General features: G+C 42.4%; 3 protein-coding genes across 5 annotated transcripts in view; 1 reads left to right on the top strand and 2 right to left on the bottom strand.

Annotated features, from left to right (window-relative positions):
• Positions 1 to 275: 275 nt before the first annotated feature.
• Positions 276 to 11,740, bottom strand: LOC115174744 (uncharacterized). Of its 2 annotated transcripts, none has more exons than XM_029733565.1 (8): positions 11,649 to 11,740; positions 11,213 to 11,348; positions 5,510 to 5,610; positions 5,102 to 5,157; positions 4,997 to 5,021; positions 4,412 to 4,810; positions 759 to 887; positions 276 to 574 (listed from the first exon to the last, which is right to left on the bottom strand). In XM_029733565.1, exons 3-8 carry the CDS (start codon positions 5,527 to 5,529, stop codon positions 358 to 360), a joined length of 846 nt encoding a protein of 281 aa, XP_029589425.1. In that variant the 5' UTR covers positions 5,530 to 5,610; positions 11,213 to 11,348; positions 11,649 to 11,740; the 3' UTR covers positions 276 to 357. The 2 variants fall into 2 exon arrangements, with proteins under 2 accessions (XP_029589425.1, XP_029589426.1); XM_029733566.1 differs by having other exon boundaries at positions 11,239 to 11,348.
• On the top strand, positions 11,578 to 12,410 carry LOC115174745 (putative peptidyl-tRNA hydrolase PTRHD1). Its single transcript, XM_029733567.1, has 2 exons — positions 11,578 to 11,867; positions 12,149 to 12,410. The coding sequence occupies exons 1-2, from the start codon at positions 11,658 to 11,660 to the stop codon at positions 12,317 to 12,319; spliced, it is 381 nt and encodes a 126-aa protein (XP_029589427.1). The 5' UTR covers positions 11,578 to 11,657; the 3' UTR covers positions 12,320 to 12,410.
• Positions 12,411 to 13,072: 662 nt separating this feature from the next.
• The window catches only part of LOC115174743 (nuclear receptor coactivator 1), a 104,070-nt gene continuing 97,571 nt past the window's right edge, over positions 13,073 to 19,571 (bottom strand). For both annotated transcript variants that reach the window (XM_029733563.1, XM_029733564.1), the window contains 3 exons: positions 19,352 to 19,526; positions 18,870 to 19,050; positions 13,073 to 18,666 (listed from right to left, as the gene is read on the bottom strand). In XM_029733563.1, the coding sequence (XP_029589423.1) occupies positions 18,499 to 18,666; positions 18,870 to 19,050; positions 19,352 to 19,526 (524 nt within the window). In that variant the 3' untranslated portion in view covers positions 13,073 to 18,498. The remainder of the gene's footprint in view (positions 18,667 to 18,869; positions 19,051 to 19,351; positions 19,527 to 19,571) is intronic.

Below are 19,571 nucleotides of genomic sequence, written 5' to 3'. Positions count from 1 at the left end.
ACGGCAAATACCATTGTGTTCGCGAGAGTCTCATCTTTCAATAGAGGGGTTATAATAGTTTTATAGGCTAAACTGTTCAGACACTACAGACGATTTTGTGAAAATACCGATTTTCGGGATGTCTCATGCTCTGACAAACACCGCTCAAGCTCTGTCACCTTTACCACCGATGCGGAAGAGTGACATTGGTGTATGCGGTGGATTGAGACACATCCAATGCAAAAAAACATCTCTATCTTAAATTGACAGAATTTTATGGGGATTTTTTTTTATTATGCCAATAGTAGTTGGGACAGGATCTCGGAAATACAGAGCTAAAATCTAAAGAGGATGCCCTTGAGTCCCGAAGCAGCCTTATTATTCTTCTTTCTTCACATAAGCAGCAAGATAGGAAACATACTTTTCCCTCTCTGTAGCTCTCTGTAGTTCACTCACACCAATGTCCTGGACCAGGGGTGTTTTCATGTTGTCATAGATCATCCATCTGCCAGTCAGCTGAGTGCACAGGAACAGGACCATGTGGTTGGACAGGGGTGTACTCTGTCCCATCAGGAGGAACTGGAGCTCGTATGTCCTGAAACATTGAGGCCAGTGGGTTATATCAGTTGAACCTGCATTGTGGTCCTTAAGCACTAAAGTACTGTAGATCTTCTGAAATAACATCACATAATACAGACTAGTCTAAGTCAGTGGATCAATCTAGCTGAGAGATATCACGAGGGCTGACTTTAACCTGCTACATACAGTATAGTTAGTACCTTTCATAATCATCAGTGATGGAGAGGGGAGGTAGGATACACATCCGGTCATCAATGTCTACCAGGATGAGTTTGGGTTCATGACGAGAAGTGCCTAAGGGTTTTACATCACCGTAATCCTCAAACTTCCTATAAAACACATTTTAAGGAGATCATTAACTATAAAGTTATTGTTGAAACAATGTTTTTGGTGGTTTCATACTATATGTTCTTCCCAAACTTCCAGTGGCTTTCTTTGTTGTTCTTTTACATACACTGAACAAAAATATAAACGCAACATGCAACTATTTAAAAGATCTTACTGAGTTACAGTTAATATAAGGAAATCAGTCAATTGAGAAATTCTTTAGGCCCTAATCTATGGATTTCACATGACTGGGAATAAAGATAAAATGTCTCCAGAATTGAAGGTCCTCAAGAACACAGTGGCCTCCATCATTCTTAAATGGAAGAAATTTGGAACCAGCAAGACTCTTCCTAGAGCTGGTCGCCCAATCAAACTGAGCAATCACTCTGACAGAGCTCCTCTGTGGAGATGGGAGAATCTTCCAGAAGGACAACCATCTCTGCAGCAATCAGGCCTTTATGGTAGAGTGGCCAGACAGAAGCCACTCCTCAGTGAAAGGTACATGGCAACCTGTTTGGAATTTGCAAAAAGGCACCTAAAGGACTCTCAGACCATGAGAAACAAGATTATCTGGTCTGATGAAACCAAGATTGAGCTCTTTGGCCTGAATGCCAAGCGTCATGTCTGGAGGAAACCTGGCACCATCCCTACGGTGAAGCATGGTGTTGGCAGTATCATGCTGTGGGGATGTTTTTCAGTGGCAGGGACTAGGAGACTAGTCAGGATCGAGGGAAAGATGAACAGAGCAAAGTACAGCGAGATCCTTGATGAAAATCTGGACAACGACCCTAAGCACACAGCCAAGGAGTGGCTTCGGGACAAGTCTCTGAATGTCCTTGAGTGGCCCAGCCAGAGCCCGGACTTGAACCCAATCAAACATCTCTGGAGAGACCTGAAAATAGCTGTGCAGCAACGCTCCTCATCCAACCTGACAGAACTTGAGAGGATCTGCAGAGAAGAATGAGAGAAACTCCCCAAATACAGGTGTGCAAAGCTTGTAGTGTCATACCCAAGAAGACGCGAGGATGTAATCACTGCCAACGGTGCTTCAAAAAAGTACTGAGTAAAGGGTCTAAATACTTACAGTACCAGTCAAAAGTTTGGACACACCTACTCATTCAAGGGTTTTTCTTCATTTTTACTATTTTCTACATTGTAGAATAATAGTGGACATGTCAACTATGAAATAACACATATGGAATCATATAGTAACCAAAAAAGTGTTAAATAAATCAAAATATATTTATATTTTAGATTCTTCAAAGTAGCCACCCTTTGCCTTGATGACAGCTTTGCACACTCTTGGCAGTCTTTCAACCAGCTTCATGAGGTAGTCACCTGGAATGTATTTCAATTAACAGGTGTGCCTTGATAAAAGTTCCTTTGTAGAATTTATTTCCTTCTTAATGCGTTTGAGCCAATCAGTTGTGTTGTGACAAGGTAGGGGTGGTATACAGAAGATAGGGCTATTTGGTAAAAGTCCATATTATGGCAAGAACAGCTCAAATAATTAAAGAGAAACAACAGTCCATCATTCCTTTAAGACATGAAGGTCAGTCAATACGGAAAATGTTAAGAACTTTGAAAGTTTCTTCAAGTGCAGTCACAAAAACCATCAAGCACTATGATGAAACTGGCTCTCATGAAGTCCACCACAGGATAGGAAGACCCAGAGAAGACCCTCTGCTGTAGAGGATAAGTTCATTAGAGTTACCAGCCTCAGAAATTGCAGCCCAAATAAATGCTTCACATTTATCAAGTAACAGACACATCTCAACATCAACTGTTCAGAGGAGACTGAGTGAATCAGGCCTTCATTGTCAAATTGCTGCAAAGAAACCACTACTAAAGGACACCAAAAAGAAGAAGAGACTTGCTTGGGTCAAGAAACACGAGTAATGGACATTAGACCGGTGGAAATCTGTCCTATGCTCTGATGAGTCCAAATTTTTGACTTTTGGTTCCAACCGCCGTGTCTTTGAGACGCAGAGTAGGTGAACGGATGATCTCTGCATGTGAGGTTCCCACCGAGAAGCATGGAGGAGGAGGTGTGATGGTGCTTTGCTGGTGACACTGTCAGTGATTTATTTAGAATTCAAGGCACACTTAACGAGTAGTATTGGTAATTAGTTGTGTGGTCAGTAGTTGTGGACAGTAGTTGTGTGGTTTAGTAGTTGTGTGGTCAGTAGTTGTATGGTTGCGGTCAGTAGTTGTGTGGTTCTGGTGAGTAGTTGTGTGGTCAGTAGTTGTGTGGTCACTAGATGTATGGTTCTGTTGAGTAGTTGTGTGGTCACTAGATGTATGGTTCTGGTGAGTAGTTGTGTGGTCACTAGATGTATGGTTCTGGTGAGTAGTTGTGCGGTCAGTAGTTGTGTGGTTCTGGTGAGTAGTTGTGCGGTCAGTAGTTGTGTGGTTCTGGTGAGTAGTTGTGTGGTCAGTAGTTGTGTGGTTCTGGTGAGTAGTTGTGTGGTCAGTAGTTGTGTGGTCAGTAGCTGTAGTGGTAGTTAATGCAATAGCAGTGGTATTAGAAGTGACTGTGGTCAATTCTAGCATAAAGCTTTATTGAAGAAATTTAAGTTGAGTCAGTCTGTATGCCCTGGACCAGAGCTAGTGCAGACCAAAGGTAGACCAATGCTAGGCCCTGGACCAGAGCTAGTGTGGACCAGAACTAGGCCAATGCTAGGCCCTGGACCAGAGCTAGGCCAATGCTAGGCCCTGGAGCAGAGCTAGTGTGGACCAGAGCTAGGCCAATGCTAGGCCCTGGACTAGAGCTAGTGCGGGCCAGAGCTAGCTACTAGGTATGCCCTGGACCGGAGTTAGTTAGTGTGGACCAGAGCTAGACCAATGCTAGTATGGACCAAAGCTAGCTAGCTACACCCTGGACCAGAGCTGGCCCAGAGCTTGTTAGTGCAGATCAGAGCTAAACCACCGCTAATAGGGACCAGAGGTAGCTAGCAACTATTTACACCCTGGACCAGAGCAAGTTAGTGCGGACCAGAGCTAGCTAACTACTAGCTATGCTCAGGACCAGAGCTGGACCAGAGCTAGTACAGACCAGAGCAGTAGTTGTGGTCAGTAGTTGTGTTCAAGTAAGTGTGGTCAGTAGTTCTGTGGTTCAGTCATTGTGTGGTCAGTCATTTTGGTTACTAGTTATGGTCAATTGTTGTGTGGTTGTGGTCAGTAGTTTTGTGGCTGTGGTCAACTTTGGTTTGGATAGCTTAAACGGTGAAAGGTCTAGAATTTTGTATTTATTTTTTACCATTCAAGTCTATGGTCCTTGAAATGGATTGGGAGCTCATTTAATTAAATATAATTATAGTTCAAAAAGTGTAAACGCTATAAAAAAATACTTTCACAAGCAATCTAAGTTGGGCCTGTCTGTACTTTTTAAAGTTGGTTTCATGTTAATAGCATAAATTATTTTAGCTCTAGATTGGACTAAAGAAATCAAATAATAATAATATGAGTATGTAAGAAATCTAGAGTTGTGCATTGCCTTCAGCAAGCACACCTAATGAACAATTACCTCAATATGTTGTTGAGAACTGTGTCACATGGTGTGGAGCTTGATTGCGAGTCATCATAGTCGAAGCTGGCACATACCAGCTCAGTGAAGTTTGTCAAGTGGTCTCTAACATAACCTCTGATATCTACAAATTCATTTTGCATGAGGTTTTCTTCCTTACGAAGGCTCAAGTTAATAAGCCACAGTGCCTTTGCCTCATTGACCTTGGCAAAGTCTAGGAAACGTATAACCGCATTGATTTTGTTATCCCTCGTGAACAAATCTCGAATTTGGGGATACATTTTGGCAAGAACATGAATTCCAGCCAAAATGGAGTCTAGAACACAAGTATTGCTGAACTGGTATGCACCATAGCTTCCCCCAGCCAATAGGTAACTCAGGTTAATCATATCATCAGTGCTGGAAAATGTAGAAACACAGAAATATACATTGGCTTTAACCCATTCTGTTTTGCATACAATATCAGATTTTTTGACAGTGACATATTCTGATTAATCAAATACTTTATAGTAATAAAGACATTTGAAATAACATTCCAAATCAAGCAAACTGTGTAGCACCATGATTGTTTTATCTATTCCATACCTGGTGGGTTCTGCCAACTGCCCAGCTGTAATACAAATGTAAAGTTTAGAAAAAAGGAAAGAGTGATGCTTTTAAAGTTATCATGTAAAAAAAGGGCATGCCTACCTTCCATAATTAAACGTTCATGTGTCCTCTGAAGATCTATCCGTTCATGGATGGGGCTGTTGTCGAAAAAATGCACATGTTCATGGCTGAGTCATAATGGCGGATATCATACGCAAAGTAGACTCGAATTGAAAATGTCCTAAATGTTAACTTCAATGTGTTAATGCTTAACCACAATTCAGTGGTAATCCCAAAATGTGCAAGACTCTGCAAGTGTTGAAACTTAAATTTGCTTACAAATCCTGTGGTTCTATGTTGAAATCATGTAATGCCAGTCATTTCAAAAATATTGTTCAATCATCATCTCTATATGACGGAACATCAGACATCCGAAATCTAGCCACAAGCAAATATGAAAATGACTACTTAACCTAAATTAGTACATTAACAATAGACATAATAGCATACCCTATTTGTGGTACATCCATCGTTGAATAAATTAAAAAATAAATAAAAGCGTTGTCACCGCTTGAACTTCCTGATTAGAGAAAACATGTCGCCTCCCACACCTGCAATCACATGTACAGTTTGTGACCAAGTTTAAATTCCTGTTAATAGGACTGTGAGATAAATCTTTCCATCTTTCTAAAATCAAATCAAAGCTAACCAATTCAAATAAAAAGATTTATATCATTGATATATTTTTATTTTGACAATTTATCCATTTGAATTGAGTCATGATGCCAAGTGATTATGTAGATTACAGAAGTTGAAAGACAAGTTAGATGCGGTTGCAGAGAATCTATGAGATTGATGTGTGTTTGTGTAGAAATAGAAATTAAGTGAAACCTTGCTTGATGGAGCAATGTGTGTCTCATATAAACACGCTGCATTGCCTTCTAATGGATAATACTGGACAGAGTGTAAAACAGAAATAAAATGTAGCTGCAGTACCAGAACAGTATCTCACTGTAACAAGCACCCTGGTCTTACATGTGGCCTGACCAGTGGCGACCTGTCATTCAGAGCCCCACCTGTTTTTGGGGCTTGCCTGTTTTGCATGATATTTTGGCATTACTACGTGTCACATATCAGTTTGCAAACAATGTAAAAAAAGAAACTCAGTAAAAAAAAGAAACGTCCCTTTTTCAGGACCCTGTCTTTTAAAGATAATTTGTCAAAATCCAAATAACTTCACAGATCTTCATTGTAAAGGGTTTAAACACTGTTTCCCATGCTTGTTCAATGAACCATACACAATTAATGAACATGCACCTGTGGAAAGGTGGTTAAGACGCTAACAGCTTACAGACGGTAGGCAATTAAGGTCACAGTTATGAAAAAACTTAGGACACTAAAGAGGCCTTTCTACTGACTCTGAAAAACACCAAAAGAAAGATGCCCAGGGTCCCTGCTCATCTGCGTGAACGTGCCTTAGGCATGCTGCAAGTCGGCATGAGGACTGCCGATGTGGCCAGGGCAATACATTGCAATGTCCGTACTGTGAGACGCCTAAGACAGCGCTACAGGGAGACAGGATGGAAAGCTGATCGTCCTCACAGTGGCAGACCACGTGTAACAACACCTGCACAGGATCGGTACATCCGAATATCACACCTACGGGTCAGGTACAAGATGGCAACAACAACTGCCCGAGTTACACCAGGAATGCACAATACCTACATCAGTGCTCAGACTGTCCGCAATAGGCTGAGAGAGGCTGGACTGAGGGCTTGTAGGCCTGTTGTAAAGCAGGTCCTCACCAGACATCACCGGCAACAACGTCGCCTATGGGCACAAACCCACTGTCACTGGACCAAACAGGACTGGCAAAAAGTGCTCTTCACTGACGAGTAGCAGTTTTGTCTCACCATGGGTGACGGTTGGATTCACTTTTATCGTCGAAGGAATGAACGTTACACTGAGGCCTGTACTCTGGAGGGGGATCGATTTGGAGGTGGCGGGTCCGTCTTGGTCTGCGGCAGTGTGTCACAGCATCATCGGACTGAGCTTGTTGTCATTGCAGGCAATCTCAACGCTGTGTGTTACAGGGAAGACATCCTCCTCCCTTATGTGGTACCCTTCCTGCAGGCTTATCCTGACATGACAATGCCACCAGCCATACTGCTCGTTCTGTGTGTGATTTCCTGCAAGACAGGAATGTCAGTGTTCTTCCATGGCCAGCGAAGAGCCCGGATCTCAATCCCATTGAGCACGTCTGGGACCTGTTGGATCGGAGGGTGAGGCCTAGAGCCATTCCCCCCAGAAATGTCCAGGAACTTGCAGGTGCCTTGGTGGAAGAGTGGGGTAACATCTCACAGCAAGAACTGGCAAATCTGGTGCAGTCCATGAGGAGGAGATGCACTGCAGTACTTAATGGAGCTGGTGGCCACACCAGATACTGACTGTTACTTTTGATTTTCACCCTCTTTGTTCAGTGACACATTATTCCATTTCTGTTAGTCACATGTCTGTGGAACTTGTTCAGTTTATGTCTCAGTTGTTGAACCTTATGTTCATACAAATATTTACACGTTACGTTTGCTGAAAATAAACACAGTTGACAGTGAGAGGACACACATTTTTTTGCTGAGTTAAAAAAAAAAATATACACTGCTCCAAAAAATAAAGAGAACACTAAAATAACACATCCTAGATCTGAATGAATGAAATAATCTTATTAAATACTTTTTTCTTTACATAGTTGAATATGCTGACAACAAAATCACACAAAAATAATCAATGGAAATCCAATTTATCAACCCATGGAGGTCTGGATTTGGAGTCACACTCAAAATTAAAGTGGAAAACCACACTACAGGCTGATCCAACTTTGATGTAATGTCCTTAAAACAAGTCAAAATGAGGCTCAGTAGTGTGTGTGGCCTCCACGTGCCTGTATGACCTCCCTACAACGCCTGGGCATGCTCCTGATGAGGTGGTGGATGGTCTCCTGAGGGATCTGCTCCCAGACCTGGACTAAAGCATCCGCCAACTCCTGGACAGTTTGTGGTGCAACGTGGCATTGGTGGATGGAGCGAGACATGATGTGCTCAATTGGATTCAGGTCTGGGGAACGGGCGGGCCAGTCCATAGCATCAATGCCTTCTTCTTGCAGGAACTGCTGACACACTCCAGCCACATGAGGTCTAGCATTGTCTTGCATTAGGAGGAACCCAGGGCCAACCGCACCAGCATATGGTCTCACAAGGGGTCTGAGGATCTCATCTCGGTACCTAATGGCAGTCAGGCTACCTCTGGCGAGCACATGGAGGGCTGTGTGGCCCCCCAAAGAAATGCCACCCCACACCATGACTGACCCACCGCCAAACCGGTCATGCTGGAGGATGTTGCAGGCAGCAGAACGTTCTCCACGGCGTCTCCAGACTCTGTCACATGTGCTCAGTGTGAACCTGCTTTCATCTGTGAAGAGCACAGGGCGCCAGTGGCGAATTTGCCAATCTTGGTGTTCTCTGGCAAATGCCAAACGTCCTGCACGGTGTTGGGCTGTAAGCACAACCCCCACCTGTGGACGTCGGGCCCTCATACCACCCTCATGGAGTCTGTTTCTGACCGTTTGAGCAGACACATGCACATTTGTGGCCTGCTGGAGGTCATTTTGCAGGGCTCTGGCAGTGCTCCTCCTGCTCCTCCTTGCACAAAGGCGGAGGTAGCGGTCCTGCTGCTGGGTTGTTGCCCTCCTACGGCCTCCTCCACGTCTCCTGATGTACTGGCCTGTCTCTTGGTAGCGCCTCCATGCTCTGGACACTACGCTGACAGACACAGCAAACCTTCTTGCCACAGCTCGCATTGATGTGCCATCCTGGATGAGCTGCACTACCTGAGCCACTTGTGTGGGTTGTAGACTCCGTCTCATGCTACCACTAGAGTGAAAGCACCGCCAGCATTCAAAAGTGACCAAAACAGCCAGGAAGCATAGGAACTGAGAAGTGGTCTGTGGTCACCACCTGCAGAACCACTCCTTTATTGGGGTTGTCTTGCTAATTGCCTATAATTTCCACCTGTTGTTTATTCCATTTGCACAACAGCATGTGAAATTTATTGGCAATCAGTGTTGCTTCCTAAGTGGACAGTTTGATTTCACAGAAGTGTGATTGACTTGGAGTTACATTGTGTTGTTTAAGTGTTCCCTTTATTTTTTTGAGCAGTGTATAAATGGACTGTTTGAAAATGTGAAGATTTTATATTTTATTTGGCGTACCCCCGACGGCATTGTGCGTTCCCCCAGTTTGGGGATACCTGGTCTACCGTATGAAAAGCTTTGGCCAAGTCAATAAAAATAGCAGCACAACATTACTTCGAATTAAGGGCAATGGTGACATCACTGAGGACCTTTAAGTTTGCAGTGACACATCCTTTCCAAGCAATGGGAACCTCCCCAGAAAGGAGAGAGAGGCTTGGCGATGATAGGGGCAGCAACCTTAAAAAAGGGTCTGAACCATCTGACCCAGATGTTTTTTTGGGGTCAAGTTTCAGGAGCTCCTTTAGCACCTCGGACTCGGTGATCACATGCAGGGAGAAACTTTGTAGCGGGAAAAAGAGGGAGAAGCGTCAGGGCTAGTCGCATTAGAATGGGTGGGAGATGAGGAAATGTTGGACAGGCAAGGAGGCATGGCTGAGTCAAATAGGAATCCTGACTTAATATCTACAGTAGCTTTGATTGGGCTGATCATGTCAACATCATACTTTCAAAATCTTAGCCAGCAGTCATCATCATGAATCAAGTCAACAATCTGTTGGCATAGCCTTTTTAATCCTTGTCATATGAAGATAAATAATGAAGAAAAATTATAGATAAAACGTATCGGTGCTCATCAGCCATTGGACATAAACATTACACAACAAGTTGAAAATCGCAAATTCAACAATGAGTGGTTTGGAAGGAATCAATGGCTAACTGCAAGCATTGCAAAGCAATCATTAGCCTGCTATTCAGTGGAGTGGCTGTTTGGTCCATAGTCTAAGATTAAGGGCCTCTTTTCCTAGTTTAAAATGATAAACATTCAACATTGGCCATGCTGTCAATGAAGCATGATTTGTGCCACGCTCAAAACAACTTAACTTGGCACTGCAAAATCTGACTTTAGTGAGTTCAAGACAACTGGGAACTTGGGGAAAAACAAGTTACGACTGTGAAATAAGTTTTGAACTTTCATCCAACTCGGAATTGTAAATCGGGAACTCGGGCCTCTTTCTAGAGCCACGACCTGAAGATCCCTGATGTCATCATGATTCAACCTTTTTTCTTTTTTGGGGGGTTAGGGTTAGTTCCCAGTTGTCTTGAAAGCACCATAATTCCAGATAATGGAAGATAATAATAAAAGTTTGACAAAATCTACCCACGAAGGACTGCTGCACCACCTTCCTGTTCAAGTGAGCACAGCACAACAAGGTGAGTCCAAAAATGTATTGTCTGCTGCTGCATAAATGATGTAATATGCCAGGAAGATATGTATACTGTAGCTAAGAAAGTAATACTAATTGTATGTTGTGCAGTAAGCTGTTGGTAGCCCAAGTGCCTCACCCTAATAATGGTCTATTTTCACCTCCTGTTCTGACTTGGTGACGCACATGTAGCCTATAACCCGTTTTTGAGAAATGTAATCATCGAATATTGGAATAGCTTTCATTGTCTGCTTATATGCCCCCTTTAATTATCCTGCGGTTCTGACTTGGTGTACAGGGAGAACACTGTAAGAACGGCCATGTTCTGAATTCAGTCACTGTACATTTCAAAAGTGCTGAACAAATAGTTATATTGAAGTCCGTCTTAGCTTGCTCATTAATGTCTGAATCGAAATGACGGATTGCCTCTTACCTGCTTGTCGTCCCCTTATGCCATAGTTTGTACATCTCAACTGTCAGTAGAAACCACATATGTTTAAACAAGTCAGCCATATCAGCTGGGTCTTTTTTAAAGGCAGTAAATAAGGCTGAATGAACTGTTTCACTGCCAGACAAGGCTCTGCTGATAGCCAGGTGTAGCAGTGGTAAGATGTTGGGACTGCTGTTGGGACAGCTTTATGTAGGCCCTAACAGTTTGTGGGCACCGTTTGTCACCGTTATAGTGCAATTAATGTATTGTTTAGTGTTGTGTCTTTGCTGGCATACATCCCACATTTTTGTTTTGTTTGCCCCAACAATATTTACATGCTAAAATCACCACTGGGCCTGACCCATGCCACCTCGGGATACAGGGCACTGGAGTTTGGATAGCAGTCTTTTCTTTATGGTCCTCCACAACAGGATTCCTCCATGTGGGACTACAGGTGTCTGTGGCCCTGGCCTGGACAGATGAGGGGAACAAAAACAGGCCAACAGTTAGAGCACAATAATCTCCCTCATTAGCAGATTTGCCTGGCATAAACATCGGTTTCCTGGTCATACATGCAAAAACATGATCATTTGATAACTGGGGTATGAAAGACAAGCTGTCATACAATGCAAGCCTCTTGACATATATTTTAGTTAAGGATGTGTCTCGTTCTTTGGCCATAAGGTGGCATACAGTACCTATCCGGAAGATAAATAAAACAGAATTTGAGCAAAGCCAGCGAGACTTTTAGCTGCCTAACGCCACCATTACCGACTGAAGATGGCGGCGTCAGGAACCGCAGCCCCCCGTTGCCTTGTCCAGTATATTGTAGTCCGGTCGGATCTGGTCCATACGTTGTCCTGGTCATTGGGAGCTGTTATATCGCAAGCCTGCCATGCTGCCACCGCCGCCATTCATCTTAACTACAACGATCCAGACACGCAGGAGTACTTGGCAGAATTGGACAGCATGCACAAAGTGGTACTTCAGGTAGTTGGGACTGCTAGCAAGTTTATCAACATTATACTTCTACTAGTGAACTAAATGCTAGTATTTTCCGTAGTGCGCAAACGTGTGGGCAGATTGACTCGGCACATGCGCACAGTTGGCTCATATCAAGCTTCATAAAAGTAGCCTCTCAATACAAAATAATTTGTATGTTTCTTTATGTAATGTAAATATAGTAGGATGGAAGTTATGCAGTGGTATATGATGGGATGTAGAGAAAACTAATGCTTGTGAAGTGATTCTTTCTCATCTGTGTTGGTCAGGCTCTGGACCAGGCCTCCCTGTCCAGCCTGTCTGAGACGCTGACAGAGAAGGGGGTTGCTCATAAGCTGTGGATCGAACAGCCAGAGAACGTCCCCACCTGCCTGGCCCTGAAGCCTTACCCTAAAGACACTGTACATCCTCTGCTGCACAAGTTTAAACTATTCAAATGACACAGAGGGACCCCTGTAACATGCATGTGGTGAATGGAGTCTGGACCATGGCTCCACACCAGTTAAGATGTTATTTTTTTGGGGGGGGGGGGGGGGGGGGGGGGGGTTGACCTGTGCATCTCGGTGAGGAACCATCATTCAGTGTCTGTGCTTCAGATTCAAAAGGAAAAATCTCACTCTGATAAGCAGTGTATTATCTGTCCTAGAGTAACAGGGAGAATCACTCACTGAACCATCCATAAAATGGCCATTTAAAGAGTGGATGTCTGTCCATGTAATTTGATGTTGCCACATATCTTGTGATTCAATGAAAGGGTGAATTGGTGACAGGTTATGTAAGGTCTTTCTCTAGCTGCTGATGAGTGGAATCTCTTTACAAACATAGTAGATGCAATAAAACATTTTAATGATTCTAATTTGTGTCTTGTATTATTAGTCAGAATAAATAAATTGAGGTTGAAAGAGAATGTAGCTAGTGGCAAAGTCAATTAAGAACAAATTCTTATTTACAATGACGGCCTACACCGGCCAAACCCGGACGACGCTGGGCCAATTGTGCGCCGCCCTATAGGACTCCCAATCACGGCCAGTTGTGAAACAGCCTGGAATGGAACCAGGGTGTCTATAGTGACACCTCTAGCACTGAGATGCAGTGCCTTAGGCTGCTGCGCCACTCAGGAGCCCTAGTGACAGTAATGAAATGAAGAGTGAAGTATATAGTAATAAAATAGAGAATCAACCAACATTACATAACCTGTTTTACACGGTGCTTTTATTGCGATGTGTTGCATTCTCACATTCATGGATGTTATAGATTTGTTAGTCAAAGCATCATTTCCTTTCAAGGTCAGCATCTTCACCTTGGAAAAGCAACAGAGGGACCGAACGCACGAGGTGTATGTGTAGAAGTGTGTAAACTTTGAACTAATCCCAGTCTGAGCAGCCACATACCTCCCAAAAAACAGACAGACAAATAAGACATTTCAGTAGATGCAAAAACTGTTTGTTTTTCAGCCTACAGGGGGGACCCCCTGTAGGTACTGGACCCAGCCTGAGACTGATTGTCTACAATGTCCTAAGAAAAGGTAGGATTTATCCCAGGTATTCCACCTGGACACAGAAATAAAAACATGCATAATTCTTCCAGATACTTCATTCATATTGTCCTACACAGCTGCTCCGATGCCTCTCTAAAAACAAGTTTATACAAGTATAATAAACATAACTGGACAAAATGTGTAAAATATATATATATATAGATATATATATATATGTATATAGATAGATAGATATAGATATATATATATAGATAGATATATACATATATTTATATTAATCTTACAGGGGAAAAAGTGGAACCTCGTTTCAATGAGAAATCATTGCCCTTATAAGTGGCGAGATACAAGCTTTTGAGTTCTCCAACCACAACCAACTTCAGTCTCGATAAGGCAGCACTTACAATACTTGACAAACATCATCAGCAAACAGTTGCTCCAATAATCTAACAGTTGAGAGGTAATATCTGTGTAGGGTAGAGTGCAGTACTCTTATCTAAGTATGTTACTTCTGTATTAGACAGTATGTGATAAGGTGGTGAAGAAATGCAAAAGGTATAGCAGTTAACGTATGTAGGGCTGTTACTGCTTGGTAGGTAATACTAAGCCTAGAAACATATTGAATAGAACTGATGCTACACTAAACAGCAGAGTACAATAATTGCAGGGAGCATAGCTGAGGGGGAATGTTTTGAACAGTTGAAGCTGCTGCAAGACAAGACGTATATGAGTGTAAGCGCGTTAGTTAGCTGATGGCCGAGGGAAGGGGCAGTGGATCACCTGAAGAAGATACGCATAGTTTAGATTGAGGATCTGTGGCAGAGAGAACTGAAACTACATAGATTAGTAGTAGAGAAAGTACACTTCTCTTTAGTCATCATATTGATGGGCTATACAACCAAGTTCTTTGTTTTTAAGAACCTGAGAAATGACTAGGATTACTAAAGAAAAGTCAAATCAATATTTTACTTTCTAATACATTCAGGGGCTTTCCTTTTTTTCTTCCTAATCGTGAAATAGTAATCTGATTTGAACAGTATTCATGATGGCCTGTTTCCTCTTAATAATTCTGATATAAAGTGCAAAACTAGATTGTATTTCTTGCAAATTCCTGGAATATTTAGATATTTAGTAAAAAAGTCATGTAAAATACAGCAAACTTGTTTTATAAAGGTAAAGATAAGAAAATCCTCATTAACATTATCATCAAACAGCGAGGAGCAGTCCTCTATGCAGAAAATATATACAAGAGGCACCTCAAATTTGGTATAAAGTATTCAGCTAAATATTTTTTAATGAGATTCAGTTGATAGATCAGACAATTATCAACACTAGTTTAAGTAAAAAAAAAAAAAAAAAAAGTTAGGTCGTTTCTTTTCCTTTTCTTCAAGAAACTAATGACTGAAAATACCATGATTTAAATAATTGATTCAGATTCTAGTGTGGCTTTGAATACTTAAATTAGTGTAAAATAAATGCTTTTCGCTAAGGTGCATAGCTAGCTGTTGCAACGTTCTCTCTTCCTGTAAACAATGACAGCACGTCAGGCCATACAATACTTTTTGCATCTTTGCTAGGAGTCAATGGCAACAGGGAGAATAAGTTTCTAACTGATCATACTTTGGGAAATTCCAAAGAATACAAGTTACATAAAAATACTATCGCTGATAGGTCACTTGTCAGTATCTTAGGACAAAACGTGTCGAAAAGGAAATAAAGGACAAACAGGCAAAGCACAAACGACCACAAATTAGTAATGTGGTCAAAGAGGAGCTACTACGTATAGGTATGAGACTACTTCATTTTAGAAAATTTAACAAACGCTACATTTTGTCTCATCCAATTGCATGAGGCTTGCATATGATATGAATTAAACATCTTGAAGCTTTGGTCATTACTTCTGAAAATGCAAAAAACTACATCAGGCAATCTACAAAAGCCCACTTAACTACCGAAGCGATGCTTCTCAGAATCCAAGGTTCCACTTTCTCAGATCTGTTTAAACTTTTTGATAACAGGTAAATTAAATAATATGGCCTTTTTAAATGAACCCGTACAAAAGCCAATCCATGCTGCTTCTCTCTCAGTAAAATCACATTCAGCAGTCGCTAAACCATTCTCTCACATAAAGAGCAATCTGAACAACACCCACAGGAAAACTTGCAGGTATCTAAAAAGAAGAAGAAATCAAATCAGGACATAATCGGTTTCCATCTTAAACACCAGATATACAGTATTAATCACATACATACACACACTCAGTCATATACATCAAAATGAAACAATTTAAAATAAAATGGAAGCGAGTAGTTAATACCACAAACTTGGAGCACTACATTTTGTTGATTCTGAACAAATACATATTCACATTGTCTGTTATATACATGTTAACATGTTGAAGAACCAGTTCAAATATTTACCTTGTACCTGTACTGAATGGACTGTCTTCGCCATTGAGCAGGTCTTGCTTAAAATAATGTCTGTTTGTTAATGAGCGTTGTCTAATGGTGCTTTGAATTTGGCATATTATATCCCAAATGCTAAACAGTTGATATTAACAGATCGGATTAACTTCCACATTTGATGCAGTTCTATTACCACTATCCATACAGAAATGCCTGTTCCTCAACGAGGAACAAAGGCTGGAGAGAATGTGAAGAAGATGAAGAAAAAAAACACGTTATCCTTTGTAATACTTCTGTGAGTGTGAAACCTTTAGCTGGTACCCCATATAGTACACGTATACTGAAAACAAATGAAATCCTTCCACAAACATTCTGTTATTAATTTGTGTTTCTTACGTGTGTTTTGTAAAGTGTATGTTTATTTACATGAACCAAACAGTGGCTGAGGAATGGCTTTAACCTTGATAAATACTAACTGTTAACCCACGGCCCGTTCAAATAGAAAAGAAAAATGGAACATTATCAGAAGAGAAAGAAACTGAAAAACCTAATTTAATTATATATGCAATAGGGTAAAAGCAAAGCAACATTTTAAGTGTCTTAAAATACACAGGAACAACTGGTATGTAAAATCAAGGTTTATTTGTTTCACAAATGTTTTTTTTTCTGTAAAAGTATTCAAATTGGAAATTGCTACCAGCTTTTCATGTCAACTCTAATCGACATCACACGAAATGATCCCATTTCCAGGTTGAATTTGAGTTTGAGTTGTATGGTGAGGATGCCTGAGCCACTGTTTGGGTACAGTATAAAGCACACGCACACAGACGCCATTGAAACTGTACATAAAGTGATTCACAAATCCTAGAACATCATAGAACAGTTTGAGTTGGTGTTCAGTTTGAGGTCTCAGGAGGAGGATGGTGATCATGCATGCTATTTCAACTGATCATCCCTAACCCTCCTCGGTTATTAGCTGTGCTCGGGTAATGTTGCACACCTTGTGAAATACCTTGTATATACACAGCAGTGAGACATCTAGTTGGATAATAACACTTATCCTTTAGAAAGCCTTGTTAATCAGAAATACAGGTACCCGGGATAGAGCAGAGAAGCCAAAGTAGACTTGATTTTTCATTATCATTACAACGTCGCAAAACATTTATTTTGTCTCTTCAATTATGGTTATTGCTTGTTAATAGGTTCTTGTTTACCCCTATAAAAACATTGTGTTTGTTGGCAGGACTTTATGTGAATGAATGTGTATAGTAAATATCAACAGAGGTTAGCGCTGATAGACAGTGTCTGACTGGGCAACAGTAGGTCACATGAGCAGTCAAAAAGAGCTGTAGTGTGCGGCCAGTGGAGTGACATCATCACGGGCAGAGTCGGAGGAGAGAGAGAGAGCTGTGTTTCCAAGACAACACCCCATTCAACATCCATCACTTCTTAGTGAGGAAATTCTACGGTTACTAGCTACAACATATTCATGTCATTGTGTGATACTGATAATCCATTTCTGTTTGTTTTGAGGTTAATTTAAGGATATTGAAACATTCAATGGGATGCCAAAAGAGCAGAGCTAGCCATTTCTAAATCAATCGCAAAAATTCTTATACCAAGATTTTCTTTTTTCACATCACAGAATACAGACAGTTTCCCCACCACAACAACATTTAGCAGTGTTACATTTTCATAATGCCAAATGTCGCCTTAAAACATAACTGACATCTTAGACTCCGCAATTTTTTTAAAGGGGGAAAAAACCTGCAATGAATCGCAATGTATAGTTTGAGCTCAAAATGACAGTTGCTTTTTAGAGTAATTCAATTACGCTTTTGAAAGGAAAGTAGATAGTGTGAATTCATCTCATCTTTGCTGGACAATACTACCCAGCTGCAAGGTTTTACATGGAAAAACAACACTGATAGGCCAAAGAGAGCCCATTGTGGCTCGTATTCACAGATGCTGGGGAGAAAAATGTGTAGGACAGACAGTTAGTTTGACAGTCAGGTAGTTTGAAAATGCCCTCCCAGGAAAGACAGTGTTGCCAACTGAACAGAGCAGAGCAGTCTCCCATCCCATCCTGGCCGTGATGCTTGTTGTCCTGACGACGCAGATGACGAGAACAGAAAAACAAAAACGAGAGCTGGGAACTTCCTCCCATCAGGCACTGCAGTGGAGAGAGCCAGTCAGTCACAGATCCAGCTGAAACTGAGCTTTCCATTGCAGAGGTTAAAAACCTAACATTCTTAAAACGTTGTCCCCACAACATCGCCCCACCTGCCCCGCGCGAGGCAAAAAGGCGAGACGACGGATTAACCACCCAAAGCTGAGCTCAGCTGCACGCTGCTCGCACTCCCAAAACGTACTGCTGCGACGGCCTGATGGAACGGGCCAATAAGGAACCAGGTCATCGTTTGACGACCGCGACGACTTGGCAAAACGGGAACCTGATTCCTTTCTCAGAACAGGAAGCAGACTTTGTGTTGAAAGTAGGTAACCAGGAATGAGTGCTGAACGATCGTTGCGGTCTTACGGTACGGGCTGAGGCTGTCAGACAGGTAGACAGACATGCTGTAACCTGGACCTCAGTCTCCCTCCCAGGGCCTTCCTAACCGGTCCAGCATGTAGCTGTCTAAAACCAAAGGTGAAAAAGAAAAGAGGTTGTGGTGGTCTATGGAGAACCTTTCCGCTGGCAGGCAGCTGAGCTGAGGAGTCACTCTGTGAGGAGCTGCTGGAGGAGGCTCTTCTGCTGGGACTGGCTGCTCTGAGGCCCCTGGGGGCCTTTCTGGGGGCCTATGGACCCCGGCTGGTTTAGGTAGGAGTCGCTGCCTACCAGGTTCACCGTACACTGGACGTCGGCAAACACTTGAACCTGCTGTACCTGATGAGGAGAGGAGGGAGAGAGGACATCAGTGGAGAAAGGAGGGAGAAGAACAGAAGGAAATGAAAGTGGTAGGAGAGAGCCTTAGTGAAATGGTTCACCACAACAGTTTTGGTCAAACGGCAGCTTGGATGGTCTGTTGCTGCTTTTCTACTCGACAACTTCTAAGTTGCGGCGGCTGACTTCAGGTGTGGCACCCTCACCTGATCGTTACACATGGAGTTGCCAAGGTTACTGTTGCCCAGGCCAACGGGTGGTCCCATGGGTGGTAGTGAGCCCACACCCCCTGAGCCTCCTGCCATTGACACGGTGATACTCATGTTGTTGTAGACCCCCTGTTGCCCAAAGGCCTGGGGCGTCGTCTGACCAGACTGGCTGAATAAGCTGACACACAAGACAGAAATCAAAGTCATGATACCAGTGGTTTTATATACACTCCTCTTTCAGCTGCTATATCTGGTCATTATAACTACTAAGACAATATATAGACTTCAAAGAATGAACCACATCTGGTATAATGCTACATAAGAGCTTGTTAGAAAGAATTCTCTAAGAAACAAACAGGTCATTATTATGTAATAATGATGTAGTAACCGTCTGACCGTGTAATTTCTATGTAGATGCCAAGTCAATAACGGGCTATGCAATTTACACGTTTACACAGGCATGGCTCTGGCCACCTCACCTGCTGCCACCCATGCCAGCTTGCTGCCAATTCTTCATGTCAGGTGACTGGTACCCAGGAGGGGGCTGGGCCTGCTGGAGCAGAGGACTCTGGGAGGTGGAGTTCTGAGGGGACAGCAAGGGGCTGGTGGGGCTGAGCTCTAGAGGGAACGAGGGGTCTCCTTGCTGGACCATACCTTTGAGGAAAAGGACAGAGAGATAGTGTTAGAACATTCTAGAGT

This window comes from Salmo trutta, chromosome 35 (genome assembly GCF_901001165.1).
Source record: "Salmo trutta chromosome 35, fSalTru1.1, whole genome shotgun sequence".
Taxonomy (NCBI): Eukaryota; Metazoa; Chordata; class Actinopteri; order Salmoniformes; family Salmonidae; genus Salmo; species Salmo trutta.
Note: the sequence above shows the minus strand (reverse complement) of the source record. Positions and strands in the feature narration are given on the sequence as shown.

Excerpts from the sequence above, each read along its gene's own strand:
- LOC115174745 (XM_029733567.1), top strand. The coding sequence starts at position 11,658 with ATGGCGGCGTCAGGAACCGCAGCCCCCCGTTGCCTTGTCCAGTATATT. Across the intron at positions 11,868-12,148 it reads TGCACAAAGTGGTACTTCAG|GCTCTGGACCAGGCCTCCCT; the intron begins GTAGTTGGGACT and ends TGTGTTGGTCAG.
- LOC115174744 (XM_029733565.1), bottom strand. The coding sequence starts at position 5,529 with ATGGATGTACCACAAATAGG. Across the intron at positions 5,158-5,509 it reads ATGGATGTACCACAAATAGG|CCCCATCCATGAACGGATAG; the intron begins GTATGCTATTAT and ends TTTCGACAACAG. Across the intron at positions 5,022-5,101 it reads TGAACGTTTAATTATGGAAG|CTGGGCAGTTGGCAGAACCC; the intron begins GTAGGCATGCCC and ends TTTGTATTACAG.